The sequence below is a fragment of the Myotis brandtii genome, unplaced genomic scaffold, assembly GCF_000412655.1.
Source record: "Myotis brandtii unplaced genomic scaffold, ASM41265v1 scaffold251, whole genome shotgun sequence".
NCBI lineage: Eukaryota > Metazoa > Chordata > Mammalia > Chiroptera > Vespertilionidae > Myotis > Myotis brandtii.
Genome location: NW_005359516.1, coordinates 1,924,285 through 1,937,630, shown reverse-complemented (window position 1 = coordinate 1,937,630; position 13,346 = coordinate 1,924,285). Strand labels below are relative to the sequence as shown.

Below are 13,346 nucleotides of genomic sequence, written 5' to 3'. Positions count from 1 at the left end.
GGCTCTGGTTACAGCACGAAACTTTGCATCTGTTGTGTAGCACTGGGAAAGGTGAACATCAGTGAAGAGGAGACAGGATTCCTGTCCTTTGGATAATGTAGTTTGACAAGCCCAAAGTTTCCTGTTCTGCTGACCATACTGCTTAGTGAAGGCTGAAGTCCTTGATTAATAGTGGCTACCTCTCTAGGTGTTGAGAGTGTAAGCTGTTAGAAGGCATGGATTATATCCTGGATATCAGTTCTCAAACTTAATGTATCAGTTATTCTAGAACTTGTTTTAAACCCAGATTTCTGTTTTCTTCCCCCTCTATAAGGTTATCTGATTCAATAGGTCAAAGATCAGATAGGGAATTTTCTATTTTTAAATTTTTTTTGTTAATCCTCACCCAAGGATATTTTTCCATTGATTTTTATTTAGGAAGAGTAGAAGAGGGAAAGACAGAAACATCAATGTGAAAGAAACACATCAATTGGTTGCCTCCTGCACGCCCCCTACCAGGGCCTGGGCTGGGGAGGAGCCTGCAACCAAGGTATGTGCCCTTGACCAGAATTGAACCTGGGACCCTTTAGTCCACAGGCTGACGCTCAAACCAGCTAGGGTGAGATAGGGAATTTTCATTTACTCTGAACACCTTTTGTCATTTCTGCTGCAGAGGTCCAGGATCTGCATTTGAGGGAGCGCTACCCTACAGCTTTTGAATTCTGATTAGGTCCTGGAAGGGGACTTGATATTTGTTTCCCAAGTCAGATGACACTTATTTCATAGTGTGTAAGAGAATGGCAGCAGTTCTCATTCCAACAGGTCTTGCCCAACATAGTAAGGTGGAGCTTTGAGCAATGAGAACTCAAGCCAAGTCCCTTCCGAAGGGACAGCCAGACATCTTTGTATCTAGCTGTAGCCCAACCCACTGGGGTCCAGCTCTCAGCAAGTCTAATAATCATCCGGTAAAGAGCTGGCAAAGAGAATAAGGACACACTGGAGATGCCTTTGCTATATCTCTTTGACCTAGTAACACTGTTAAGGAGCAGTGAGCTTTGGAGAACATTTTTACATGTCAAGATCAAGCCGTATTTTAGATTTAGAATCTAAAACTTTATTGGTGAAGAGTTTAAAATAGAAGCCTTATCTTTCTTACCACTGTCTAGGCTCTGCTATTCCAACTGGACAATGAGGATTTAGAGCAGAGCAATGAGCACCTCATGACTGATTTTTTAAAATTTATTTTTTAAATTTTTTTAGTGCCAGCACATAGGTTGTTACCACAGTAGCACTGGCACCTAGGACAGTGCTTGGGACCTAGCAGGCTCTCAAACTTGTTCAATATTTGAAAGGCAGATACAGAATCCTTATTTTCTAGATAAGAGTCAGTTTTTCCTAGAAACAGGAAAAATAACAGCTATCCAGTTTCCCTTCAAACCCAAGGTTTTCCTGTTACAATTTGTTCAGAGCTGTACATAATATTACCACTATTGCTACCATATATTAAGGAAGTATTTTGAAATTAAATTTAGTCTAATTGTCAATTGGCGAAAGGAAGGAGGTGTGTCAGCTTTATAAACAAACAAGTTCAGACCGAAAACACAAAGGAAGTGGAGAAGGTGGCATTCACACAGGGCAATGCTTAATATTATAACACTATTTGGAATGGAAAATTATACAACTAAAACTATGATCAATCTTGAGACAAAAAAAATCTCTCGCAAACACACACACATATACCACCACCTGTATAGTGTGATTATATAATGACCCAATCTTAGGAAAAAGAGTTCCATTGCCAGAAAATGCATTTTTTTTCTCATTTTATTAATATTTTCAACAGCTGCCATTTGGTTTGTATAGCAAAATTTTTAAAGTAACTTGTTTTCCTATTTTTGATACTTTTATGAAAATTATTTATTTTAAAGCCCTGCTTCTCCCCCAAAGAAGTATTAATAACCACCATGTAATGTTTATGGGGGAGAGACAAAAACAGCTTTTAAACACTTTGAAACAGGGATCAAGGTCCAAAGTCAAGACCTGGGCCTGCTGGAGGTGCTAAGCTGCCTGTGGACACCATCAACACTTCACCACCCACACCAAGAGGGGGGGGCATGCACAGATCTCTGGGCTTCTTGTTCCACAAGCTGCACTTTCTCCTCTGCACCTCCTCTGATGGTGGTCCTCCTCTCCCCAAAATCTGTCCAACAAAGGCTGCATGATCTTGAACAAAGGTTCCACCTTGTCATGGAGATGATACTATTTAGAAATTTCAGAGGACTCCCCTACCCAGTTGGGGAGGAAAAAAATCTCCAACACAGTATTACTGATGGTTCACTTTCTTGTCCACTCAAACACATACTCCTACTTCAGAATAAATTAATTACCAGATGCTTCAAAAGTACTGACATGTAGATAGCAAAAGAGTTTCTTATAAAAAAGTTGCAAAACTATAAAAATTTCTGCAGCAGTTCAGGCTCCTAACGTCTCGAGCTTCTGGTAACAAAGCTGGTTCTGATAAGCAGTTCCTTTGATGTGAAGAGCACCTTCCCCTAGAGTCCTATGTTCTAAGGGTTCCTTTAGACCACGGGAGGTTGAAATCCAAGTTTCAAGGACTCCTTGCTGACAAAATGTGGTATATCTATCAATGGAATACTATAGCAATAAAAAGGGACAAACTACCAACACAAGTTAAACATCATGGATAAACCACAAAATATGCTAAGTGAAAAAAGCCAGAGGCAAGAGAACAGATTTTATATGATTCCATTGACATGATGTCCAGAAAAGGCAAGTTTATAGAGATGGAAATTAGTGTCACTTAGAGCTGGGAACAGGGATTACTGTGCAATAAATGAAGGATCTTATTGGGGTGGATGAAAATGTTCTAAAACAGTTACGGGTATGGCTGTGCCACTCAGGAAGGTTACTAAAATCATTCAATTTAACACTTGAAATGGGTGGATTTATTATATGTAAAATATGCCTCAATAATTTTTTTTAAACAACCCTGCCTCCCGAACAACCCATCAAGCACTAAACATTCCTGAGGTTCACAATCAAGGGCAGGATTATCACTTAGTGTTGAGTTCAGAGTGAAAACACTGTACCATTTTATGGTAAACTGCCTAGGATGTTTCTTCATTATAAAATAAAAGGTCACCTGTAAGTAGTAGTCCCAAAAATGAGCCTCCTAGTAATAACAAAATCTAAGGGGGCTTTTTCTTTTAGAATAAAGATGGTGCATCTGTCCCTTTGCAGATTTCTTTTTTATCCCCTGGGGTGGGGTGGTGACTCTTGGCTGACACCTTGTGGAATTCAGTGTACTTGGCTGTCCTATTCCTAGGACTCCCATAAAAACTAGACTGACGGGCAGGGGCGGGTGGTGGGGAGAGAGACAAGAGTAGGCGGGTAGGCAGAAGGTCAAGTAGCAAGCAAAAAACCTGAGTGTTGCCTTCAGCCTCCTACTGCCCTGTTCCTTGTCACCAATTATAGCTGCAAGATGGGAGAAATAAAAACAGAAGATTAAAAGCAGGGGGGGGAGGGGGCTTTCAAAATTGTGACTAACCAAGTCTGAATGAAATTCACACGACAGCAGAGCAGTGGCTGAAGAAAGTACTCTGAACTACAAAGGCAGAGGGACCAGAAGAACTAAGGATCCCCATGGGCAACGAGGGGGCAATGATTCACTTGGGAACTGCAAGCAGAGGTAGGAGGAAATGAAGGTTCCCAGTGTACAGCAGGCCTGGGTCACCTCTCCGGTTCTTCCCACCCCCCTCCTAAACAAATGAGGTTTGCATTATCCCCAAGGAGAGTGCTGGCGGGGTATCTCCAAATCTTAGTTAAATGTCTGGTCTCTTCTGCCTGTTCCCATACCTCAGCATCACCTAAACCAAGGAACATTAATTTGCTGGTACCCTTATCGAAGACCACTTGCCCCTTCCAATCAAGCAGGTAGATTCCTGGGCTCCTAATGTTTCTACAGTGTTTGCAACAGCACTAACATAAGAAGATTCAGTCAAGCTATTTCCTTTGGCTACTTCAAACGACTTTCCTCTCTGACATATCATTGCCAGAGTATCCAACTGACCTCCTTACTTCTAAGCCTCTCCGAAATCAAGACAAAACTTTGACATTGTAACAATACACAATTTGAAAAATGTTTAGTATTTCACTAAAAACATTTTTAAGCCATAGAGTTAGCATTAGAACCTGAATTTAAAAGATCCCAGCTATTTTAACTTTGGAAACCGAGGTGCTACAAAGGTTCAGCCTTTTATGATTTTGTTTTATTCGACCTAATATAACCCCCCAAAAATCATCTGCTGTAAGCAGAAACTGGCCCAAAGACCCAAAGTTGCAGGTGCTTAGGCCTAGGCTGTGCCCATCAAGTTTTCTGCTGTAGATCTATGGCCTGGAGAAACTGAAAAGGCATTTCCTTTATTTTTATGTTTTTCTCCTTGAAGAGCAAGAAATAAAATAATTTTCATCTTGGAGTTTTAGAATTCAATAACCACAAAAATCAGAAAGTAATCACTAATAAACTAACACTGAGACCAACCAGAATTGGCAACCGGTAAAAATGTATGTTCTGTTTCTATAAAAATTCTCAAACTTCCAGTTGCCAATAAAAAAAAGTTTCAACAGAATAATGACTGAAATTCAACATCAAAGTGATCACTTATAAATAACAGCCCACCATTAAAGGGTAACGGTGTCCAGCCTGGCTGGCACCCAGACCCTCTCCTATGAGACAGAGGCTCCCAGCCTTTCCCGGTCAAGGTCCAATGAGACCCAAATGCCTTTTTTGCTAAGAAACTGGCAAACACTAACTATAGCTGAGCCTGTGATCTGGGTAACAGCTGTGCTCCCACCTCACAACAAAACAGATGAAGAGTTGAGCTATAAGAGGAGCCACTGGAAGCATCAGCCTAAACATTTAAAAAGGGGTTGTATTGCGAGCTGCTTTCTGATCCTGGAGTCAGCACACTCTGGAAAATCCAGCCCTCAGGTTCACTGCTCACTTGGCAGGAACATTTCGTAGTCCTGCCTAAATATGCCTTGTGACAATACACTGAAGACTGACATCCAAAGTGGAGCCCCAGACGGAAAGACAAGCCCTTTGGACTGTACCTAGCACTATAGCCTGTCCTGGTGTCAGAAGAGCTAGCCTTCAGGATGAAGAAATGGCTAGATCTGGATCCCGGTAGCACTTTCCTGACTGGAGCACACAAGAACCCATTGTACTCTGTGACAGCAATACCCAGATCTAGAAAATGTCTCTTTCTGCAATCACAACCTTTCCTACCAACCTCTCTCCCACATCCACATACTTAATTTGCAGACTTTATTTCAGGTTACAAGATCTTTTCCTGATATGTCTATCACACAACATTTCCAACAGCCTTTATAATTCTGAGCTTGGACAAGCTACTGGAGATGAAAGAAAAGCAGCCCCAGAAAAGAGAGAGACTTCTAATTCTGCACTTCCACGGCTCCTTGTTATAGGCAACAACCCCAGTTGGAAGCTGAAGCTGTAATAAAGAAATTCCTTTGTCCATACACCTCCCTAGAAACCAAGTGAGAGTTCCATTCTTTTGAGGTAAAGGCTTTGGGAATGAATGTGCATGTCTGGCAATACAAGCTCCCTATGATATGTGACCTAACAAGGAAGGCCAGTTCAAATAATGCCGTCCAATAGACTCATATAAAAAAACGCTGTGGGTTTGTATTTTAAATCTGACCTTAGACTGTGGCTGTTCATAACATCAACAAGGAACTCATAAGAAAAAGGAGAAGTTCTTAAGCTTTCCAGATCCTAGTTCTTTCCTTCCAACCTCTCTCCCACATCCACATACTGATTTTGCACAGACTTTATTTCAAGTTACAAGATCTTTTCCTGATACAGTGGGGCCTTGACTTACGAGTGTCCCGACTAACGAGTTTTTTGAGATACCAGCTGTCTCTCGGCCGATTTTTTGCATTGAGTTGATAGAGTAATTTGAGTTAACGAGCTCGGTCTCGGAACGAATTAAACTCGTAAGTCAAGGCCCCACTGTATGTCTATCCACAACACAGGAACAGTCACACAGAAGCCACCGTCCTCCAGGCCCTGGAAGTCCTCATCCTGGGAGAATGGCCAGGAATTGACGCACTCTCTTTTAGAACTGACCGCCACCTACATCTCTGTCACACAAAGGCAGCACCTGGTACCCAGTTTAGTTCCCTATGAGTATCAGCAAAAAACCCCTGTGACTTATAGGCAGGAAAGACGAAAGGAATGTGCCCAGAGGCCCAACCTACAAAACTTAGGAACAGCAAAATTTTATAACTGCTGAAACTATCCCAGTGGGTCACACAGTCACCTGGGTCAAGTAGGACTCACTCTATTAGGCTTTTTTTTTTTTAGTTCTTTTGCATAATTCTGTAAAGTGGGAGAAGCATCAAAATTGTGAACTGAGCTTCTTGTTAGTGTCCTAAAAAATATATTTACTTATAAAAGTGCATAAACCTTTCCAAGGAAAGTAATATACCAAAAGGACTGAGTCTTCATGGGCTGGGAAAAACAACTGTCAAAATAAACTTAAGACACACTAACAGGATTCAAGGATGGCTTCTCCAGGCTGAAGCTGATGGCCAGCATAGCATGCCTTTCACACACCTTTGGTAATAATATCTTTTCTTAAAATCAGAGTAGGGTGGGGGTAGAAAGGAATATGGGACTAGATACCATGAAAGACAAAAAGGCAAATCTACCCAAGTGCTCCTGTACCTTGTAAATGATGAGTTTGATGGTAGCTGTAAACAGAGGCTTAAGAGTAGGCCAACCGTAACTGTATGACTCAAATGGCAATAACCATCACAGTTTTCCCCTTGAATTTACAACTTTCATCAACATCAAAAGAGTTACTGTAAACCAATATTTTAAGTCCGTGTTTTCTTGAATGGAGGTTCAAGGCAGGAAGACATGGGCTCAGCAGGCAATTGGTAATCCCAGTTCATTGCAGAAAGCCCTCAGGGGTCGCATAGTTGCAAAGGCTGGTTTAAAACACCTGCTTCTTCCACTCATCCCTCTTCCCATCCAGCTTAACAGACTCAGTAGTTTTCTAGGTGCTCACTGCCCTTGCAAGCATACAGCAGGGTGAGAGGGCATTCGTGTAAACACCCAGATTTTCTTGGTCAGCTTATTCTGTTTAAACACACATTGCAGAACATTCCTGATGAAGGTGAAGAATTGCAATAATTTCCTTAACTCAAAAAGGCAAAACCTAATAATGATAATAATAATAATAAACTGCTCAAAAGGAAAGTCAGTAGAACAAAAGAGAAATACTCAGAGGCTTGTAGAGTAAGACTGAGCACGTTTAGCTACTCCAGTCACAGTGTTAAGTTAAACTACTATTCCCCTCCCCCACTGTGCATCCCTAGCCCACCCCACCCCCCCTTCAGCTCTGCCTTTTTGTGCGGCACTGTCCCCAGATGTGGGGACATACAAGTCCTCCTCAAAGTTTCTGTCAGCTCAGTACTTCACTCCTGGAATAAATTCCTTGGCATCCGGGTTCAGGTTACTTTTGCTCTGAAATAAGAACCAAGAGATAATAAATCCCACGGCAAACTGTACTTTAAAACTTATTTTCTCCCTGTTTCCATTATTACCAGCACCTTCCCCTCAGCCTCAAGAGAGAAAAAAACAGAATTCCTGCAACTCAGCCCATTACTGCTGGGCTGGTCTCAATGGCCCCTGACATACTAAGCCCTGACCAACCGCACTGTCTCCTTCCTGCTTCAGATTTCTGCTCCCTTTATGATGCTTTCATTAGGGGCTTATCAGTTTGACTCCAAAAATAATTCAACTCATTGAGCACCCTAATCTGATGAACATCAGCGAACTCCATCAAACCAGTTTGATTACCACAATCCCTATGCACATATATCTTTTTTCATCTTGCTGTACTCTTTGGTTCTCTGCTCTCTTGTGAATACCCAAATCTTAGCAAACTATGGGCACAATCATTCAGACCATGAGTTGTGTGAGAACTAAATCACTCAGAATTCCGTAGGTAAACATGGAAGGCAGGGAATTATTTACCCAGTCTTCTAATTTTAAGTGGAAAATGGCCTCTGATGAATATGTTCCTTCCAAAATGAACAGTTTTTATAACAGCATCATTCAAAATTACAAATGCAGATTTGAGGGACAGTAAAAGAAAAGAACAGCAGCAAATTATAATTTAAAACCAAATCTTGCCCTAGCTGGTTTGGCTCAGTGGAAAGAGCAACAGCCTGCGGACTGAAGGGTCCCGGGTTCAATTCCAGTCAAGAGCGCATGCCTGGATTGTGGGCTCGATCCCCAGTAGGGGATGTGCAGGAGGCAGCCTATCAATAATTCTCTCTCATCATTGATGTTTCTCTCTTTCCCTCTCCCTTCCCCTCTGAGATCAATAAAGATATCTTAAAAAAAAACACAAAAACCAACAACACCTTTTCTATGTTCAAATTTTTATCCTTAATCCCAATTCTATTTTGAAAAGCCCATTGGGAAAAATGAAAGTTGGTGATGCTGTAACATTGATGTTTTCACAATGCTTTATTAGGTGAATGCATCTTCAATGTACCCAATTATTAATGCCCACATGGTAAGTGAAGAATAGCGGCTTAGAGGGCTCCAGGGATTTGCCCAAGGTAATAGTGCCAGAAAGTAAGACTGTGACTACAAATCCCATATTCTCACTATGTCACATGTGGAACTACTTATGGCTCTTACCAAAATATCTTCAGAATCATGACCATTGCTGACAGATAGTCCATTTAACTGTTGTTGCAACTGTCCCATGGCCTGAGGCAGGTCTCTCGATGGAATAAACCAGTCTTGGTCTTCCTCGTCCAGCATCTCCTGGAAGCACCGGTCCAAGAAGTCCTGCTCCAGCAGCTCCTCCTCCACCTGACAGGCAAAGGTGCAAGCTCAGACTCACCCTCCCAGAGGCACTCGTCCCTTCCAGGTTTAATCTACCTCTTTGTGTTAGAGGTTTACTCCAAGATTAAGAATGATCTTGCATGAGATCTACTAAGAATTAAGATGCTTCTAATGACTGGCTGGACAGAATATAAATTTTTCAATTGTTAAGTTCCATTAACAATAAGACTAAAGAAATAGTTATTCAAAATAGCAGAAATTCTTCACAGATCATCTAAAACCTCTAATATGTGACACAGATATTTTCCATTCACATGGCACTTACCAAAAGTCTTTTTTTTTTTATAAAAATATTTTTTTATTGACTTCAGAGAGGAAGGGAGAGGGAAGGAGAGATAAAAACATCAACGATGACAAAGAATCATTGATTGGCTGCCTCCTGCATGCCCCCCACTGGGAATTGAGCCTGCAAACCGGGTATGTGCCCTTGACCAGAATCAAACCTGGGACCCTTCAGTCTGCAGGCTGATGCTCTATCCACTGAGTAATCCAGCTAAGGCCCGAAAATCATTTTTAAAGCTTAAAATTCTTTTCTCAATCTTATTAAGAAGCAACTTTTCCTAAATTTCCCATTTTACAACTATGAAAAAGGTATAGGAACTATGTAACTAGACCACTACCTGGACAGCAGACAGTAAGTCAAAACCAACTCTCAGCTTCTGGCCCACTTTTCTGGTAATGAGGCCCTTAAGGGTGAAAAATACTTTCAGAACCTTAGAAAAATACAAAGAACACTTTTTGACATACCAATAGAAAATGATTTCATCAATGTAATATTCTTTCAAAACAAGAAACAATATGAGCCCTGGCCGGTGTGCTCAATGGGTTGGAGTATCATCCCATATATCAAAAGGCTGCAGGTTCGATTCCTGGTCCAAGCACATACCCAAGTTGTGGGTTTGATCCCCGGTCAGGGTATGTGCAGGAGGCAGCTGATCAATGTTTCTCTCTCTCTCTCTCCCTTCTCTCTCTCAAAACCAATGAAAGCATGTCCTCAGATGAAGATAAAAAGAAAAATACTATGAATATTGAAGCAAGTCCGTATTTCTTAAAGATTGCCCTAAACTAAAGCAAAATGTATCTAAGATATTTTATACCTGTTTACAGTCATTGACTATTAACTCTTATGAAAGAGTTCAATCTGCACACTGTGTGATTTTAACAGGCCTCCTGCCTCACATTTGGCCATCTCTTCTCCTGCAGCTGGCCTGGTAACAGATTCACAGCTCACTCATGCCACTGCGAGGGAGGAGTCAAACAAAAATCATCACCCAAACTAGCCAATACAGTTAACACCTCATGAATTCAAAGGAAAAGTCACTGATAGCAAGACTCAAAAACAGTATTTCAACATTATAGTTAGCAACATTTTTTTAAAAATTCAAGTAAATTAGAAAGTTATGAAGTACTTAGCAATAACTACAAAATATTTCTAAGCCACAAGATTTAACCTAATTGTTCAAGATCTGCCCTGACTCCCCCCAAAAGTGTTCCCCTTATTAAATTTATCCTTATACACAGGCACAACCCTCAAAAACGGTTACCTGGGCACAGGGGTGTGACCGAAGCATGATATATGTGCTACTCACACAAATCATGACACCGTGAGCCACGTGGGAGTGGAGACTGCTGACAGTATCCCCAAAGCTTGTTTTCTTCTTCTCTCAGCAACAGGCTGCTCAGTTAATACCGTATTTCCCATCTCCTGTGCTAGACATGGCCACGTAACTATCAAGTAATGTCCCCACAAGGGATGGGAGCACTTCGCATCACTTTGTGAAAAGGAGATCCCTTGCCTTGGCTTTTGACTCTCTCCCTTTCCCAGTGGCTAGACTTTCCGTTTTCCTTCAGTTACTTACTAGTAGCTGATAAGTGCCCTGGAGGTGGCAAAGCAACACCATGGAAGGAACTATGTGGTCCCACCTGTCTACCTAGAATGGCTTACCTTGGGATATTAACGTTACAGAGATAGAAGACACTGCTGAATCTTTGTTGAAGCGTCTAGCCTTCCCCCACCCTACTACACACATACCGATCTCAGGCTCACATTCTGCCAGTCCCTGGGTTCTTGACTGGGGCATGCCAGGCTGGCCTGTCTGCACAAATCTGCTGTTTCTCAGAAGTCTATACCAGATCACCATGGCACTAGATCATCTTCTAATTAATGTGGTAGAAAAATATCATGCTCTTCCTCCAAAGTACTACCTGGTCTTTTACCAGTTGAAGGTGTTTCCTGGTCAGCTCAGACTAGGCCTCCACGTATTTTTAAGTTATTCTAAAGCCGAGGAACCCATTTCTTTTGTAACAGAACTACAATAAAGTATTATAGCTGCTGAGTCACACACATCATTGTCCTTCCTCTTCTTTCTTTACCTGTCTGTTAAAATCCTCTTCATTCTCCATCCACATGTACTCTGCAAATGGGTTTTCTTTCTCATCGTGCCCATTTAACACCTGGTCCTCTTTGGATTTTACATTGGGTGATGTATTTGCCACACTGGATCCATTCATTATGATAGAACCTAAACAGAAACAAAAGAAAAGGTAAAATGTTACAAGAATCAAGGAAATGAAAACCTGTAATATCCAGATTCTCCCAGAAGCTTCTGAAGTTCTCAGTCCAAGTTATTAACTACAGATGAACACAAACTGCTAATCTGTATGTTACAAAACTAATAATATCTTATAATTATCAACTATACAGATGTACAATTCGTTAAGAGTTAAAAGAAAAATATGCCTTCTTCCTGCCATCTTGGAGTCTACAGAGTCTGCTAAGAACAGGACTTCTGTAACAATAAATATCTCTGGAAGGCCATTTTTGCTGACTATAAGTGGGGTTTCCAGAATCAGAGGGAGCACACAGCTCTTCTTAAAATTGAAGGTGTTTAGTCTGAGCCTGCGTGGCTCAGTGGTTGAGTATCAACCTATGAACCAGGAGATCATAGTTTGATTCCCAATCAGGGTACATGCCCGGGTTGTGGGCTTGGTCCCTAGTGGGGAGCATGCAGGGGGCATCAATGATTCTCTCTCATCACTAATGTTTCTATCTCCCTCTCCTTCTCCTTTTCTCTCTCTGAAACCAATAATAAAAAAATTTTTTTTCAAAAAATTGAAGGTGTTTATACTTGAGATGAAACTGAATTCTATTTAGGCAAGAGATGTGGTTATGTGTACAAAGCAAGAACACCACTGTGACTCCTGGTAGCAAATGGAGTAAAACCAGAGTAATCTGGGTAAAGGTAACTCGTGCTCATGGAAACAGTGGCATGGGTCACGCTAAATTCCAAAGCAACCTTTCTGCTAAGGCCACTGGACATAGAATCTGTGTAATTCTGTACCCCCCAAGGATTTACACTTATTGAAAAATAAATAAATAAAATGGATTTGTTCTCTTGTAAAAAAAATTAAATAAATAAATAAAGGGGAAAAACCAACAACAACCATGTCTACAGTTAGTTAGCCTTTCTAGCAAGTGAGAGGGAGGATGAATCTTTTCAAGGCAAATTCTGTAGGTTCTAGAACAGGGGTGGGCAAACTTTTTGACTCGAGGGCCACAATGGGTTCTTAAACTGGACCGGAGGGCCGGAACAAAAGCATGGATGGAGTGTTTGTGTGAACTAATATAAATTCAAAGTAAACATCATTACATAAAAGGGTACGGTCTTTTTTTTTTTTTTAGTTTTATTCATTTCAAACGGGCTGGATCTGGCCCGCGGGCCGTAGTTTGCCCACGGCTGTTCTAGAACCTAATCACGATCAAGGGAGAGGGATAGAGAGTTAGAAACATCGATGAGAGAGATCGATCAGCTGCCTCCTGCACGCCCCCCAGTGGGGATGTGCCTGCAACCAAGGTACATGCCCTTGACCGGAATCGAACCTGGGACCCTTGAGTCCGCAGGCCGACGCTCTAGCCACTGAGCCAAACCGGTTTGGCGGAAATGCATTCTTAATGAACATGGTAAGCAACTGTCTCTTATTCTGATTCTCAAAATTGGTTTTATTTAGAACTTATTTCAAAAAACAATACATGTTTATTATATTGATAAGCAAAAAAAGAGAAAATTAAGGTCACCAGCTGTTCAACCAACCAGGGTAAAGAATCATTAACAGTGTGGTGCATATAACCTCCCTGACTTCCCCTGAGTGTATTCAGATACACAAACACACACACACATGATGTACCATTTGCTTTTTCTCATTCCTATGATAACACAGCCATATTGTCTTTTGGGGTGTTTTAATGTTTCTGTATTATAAAAGTTTGATTAACTTCTTGGGCTCATTTAAAAAAAATGACTTCCTTAAGATAACTCCTAGGAATAGAACTGCTATATTAGAAGTTACATTTGTTTTCTTTCTTTTTTTTTTTTAAATATATTTTATTGATTTT

At 41.1% G+C, this 13,346-nt stretch overlaps 1 protein-coding gene and 1 pseudogene across 1 annotated transcript in view; one reads left to right on the top strand and one right to left on the bottom strand.

Annotated features, from left to right (window-relative positions):
• Positions 1 to 6,844: 6,844 nt before the first annotated feature.
• Positions 6,845 to 13,346, bottom strand: part of PAIP2B (poly(A) binding protein interacting protein 2B) — a 23,248-nt gene continuing 16,746 nt past the window's right edge. The window contains exons 3-5 of the mRNA XM_005867779.2: positions 11,327 to 11,475; positions 8,744 to 8,920; positions 6,845 to 7,555 (exon numbers count right to left, since the gene is read on the bottom strand). Of these exons, the coding sequence (XP_005867841.1) occupies positions 7,499 to 7,555; positions 8,744 to 8,920; positions 11,327 to 11,464 (372 nt within the window). The 5' untranslated portion in view covers positions 11,465 to 11,475 and the 3' untranslated portion in view covers positions 6,845 to 7,498. The remainder of the gene's footprint in view (positions 7,556 to 8,743; positions 8,921 to 11,326; positions 11,476 to 13,346) is intronic.
• Positions 11,523 to 12,345, top strand: LOC106726343 (annotated as a pseudogene).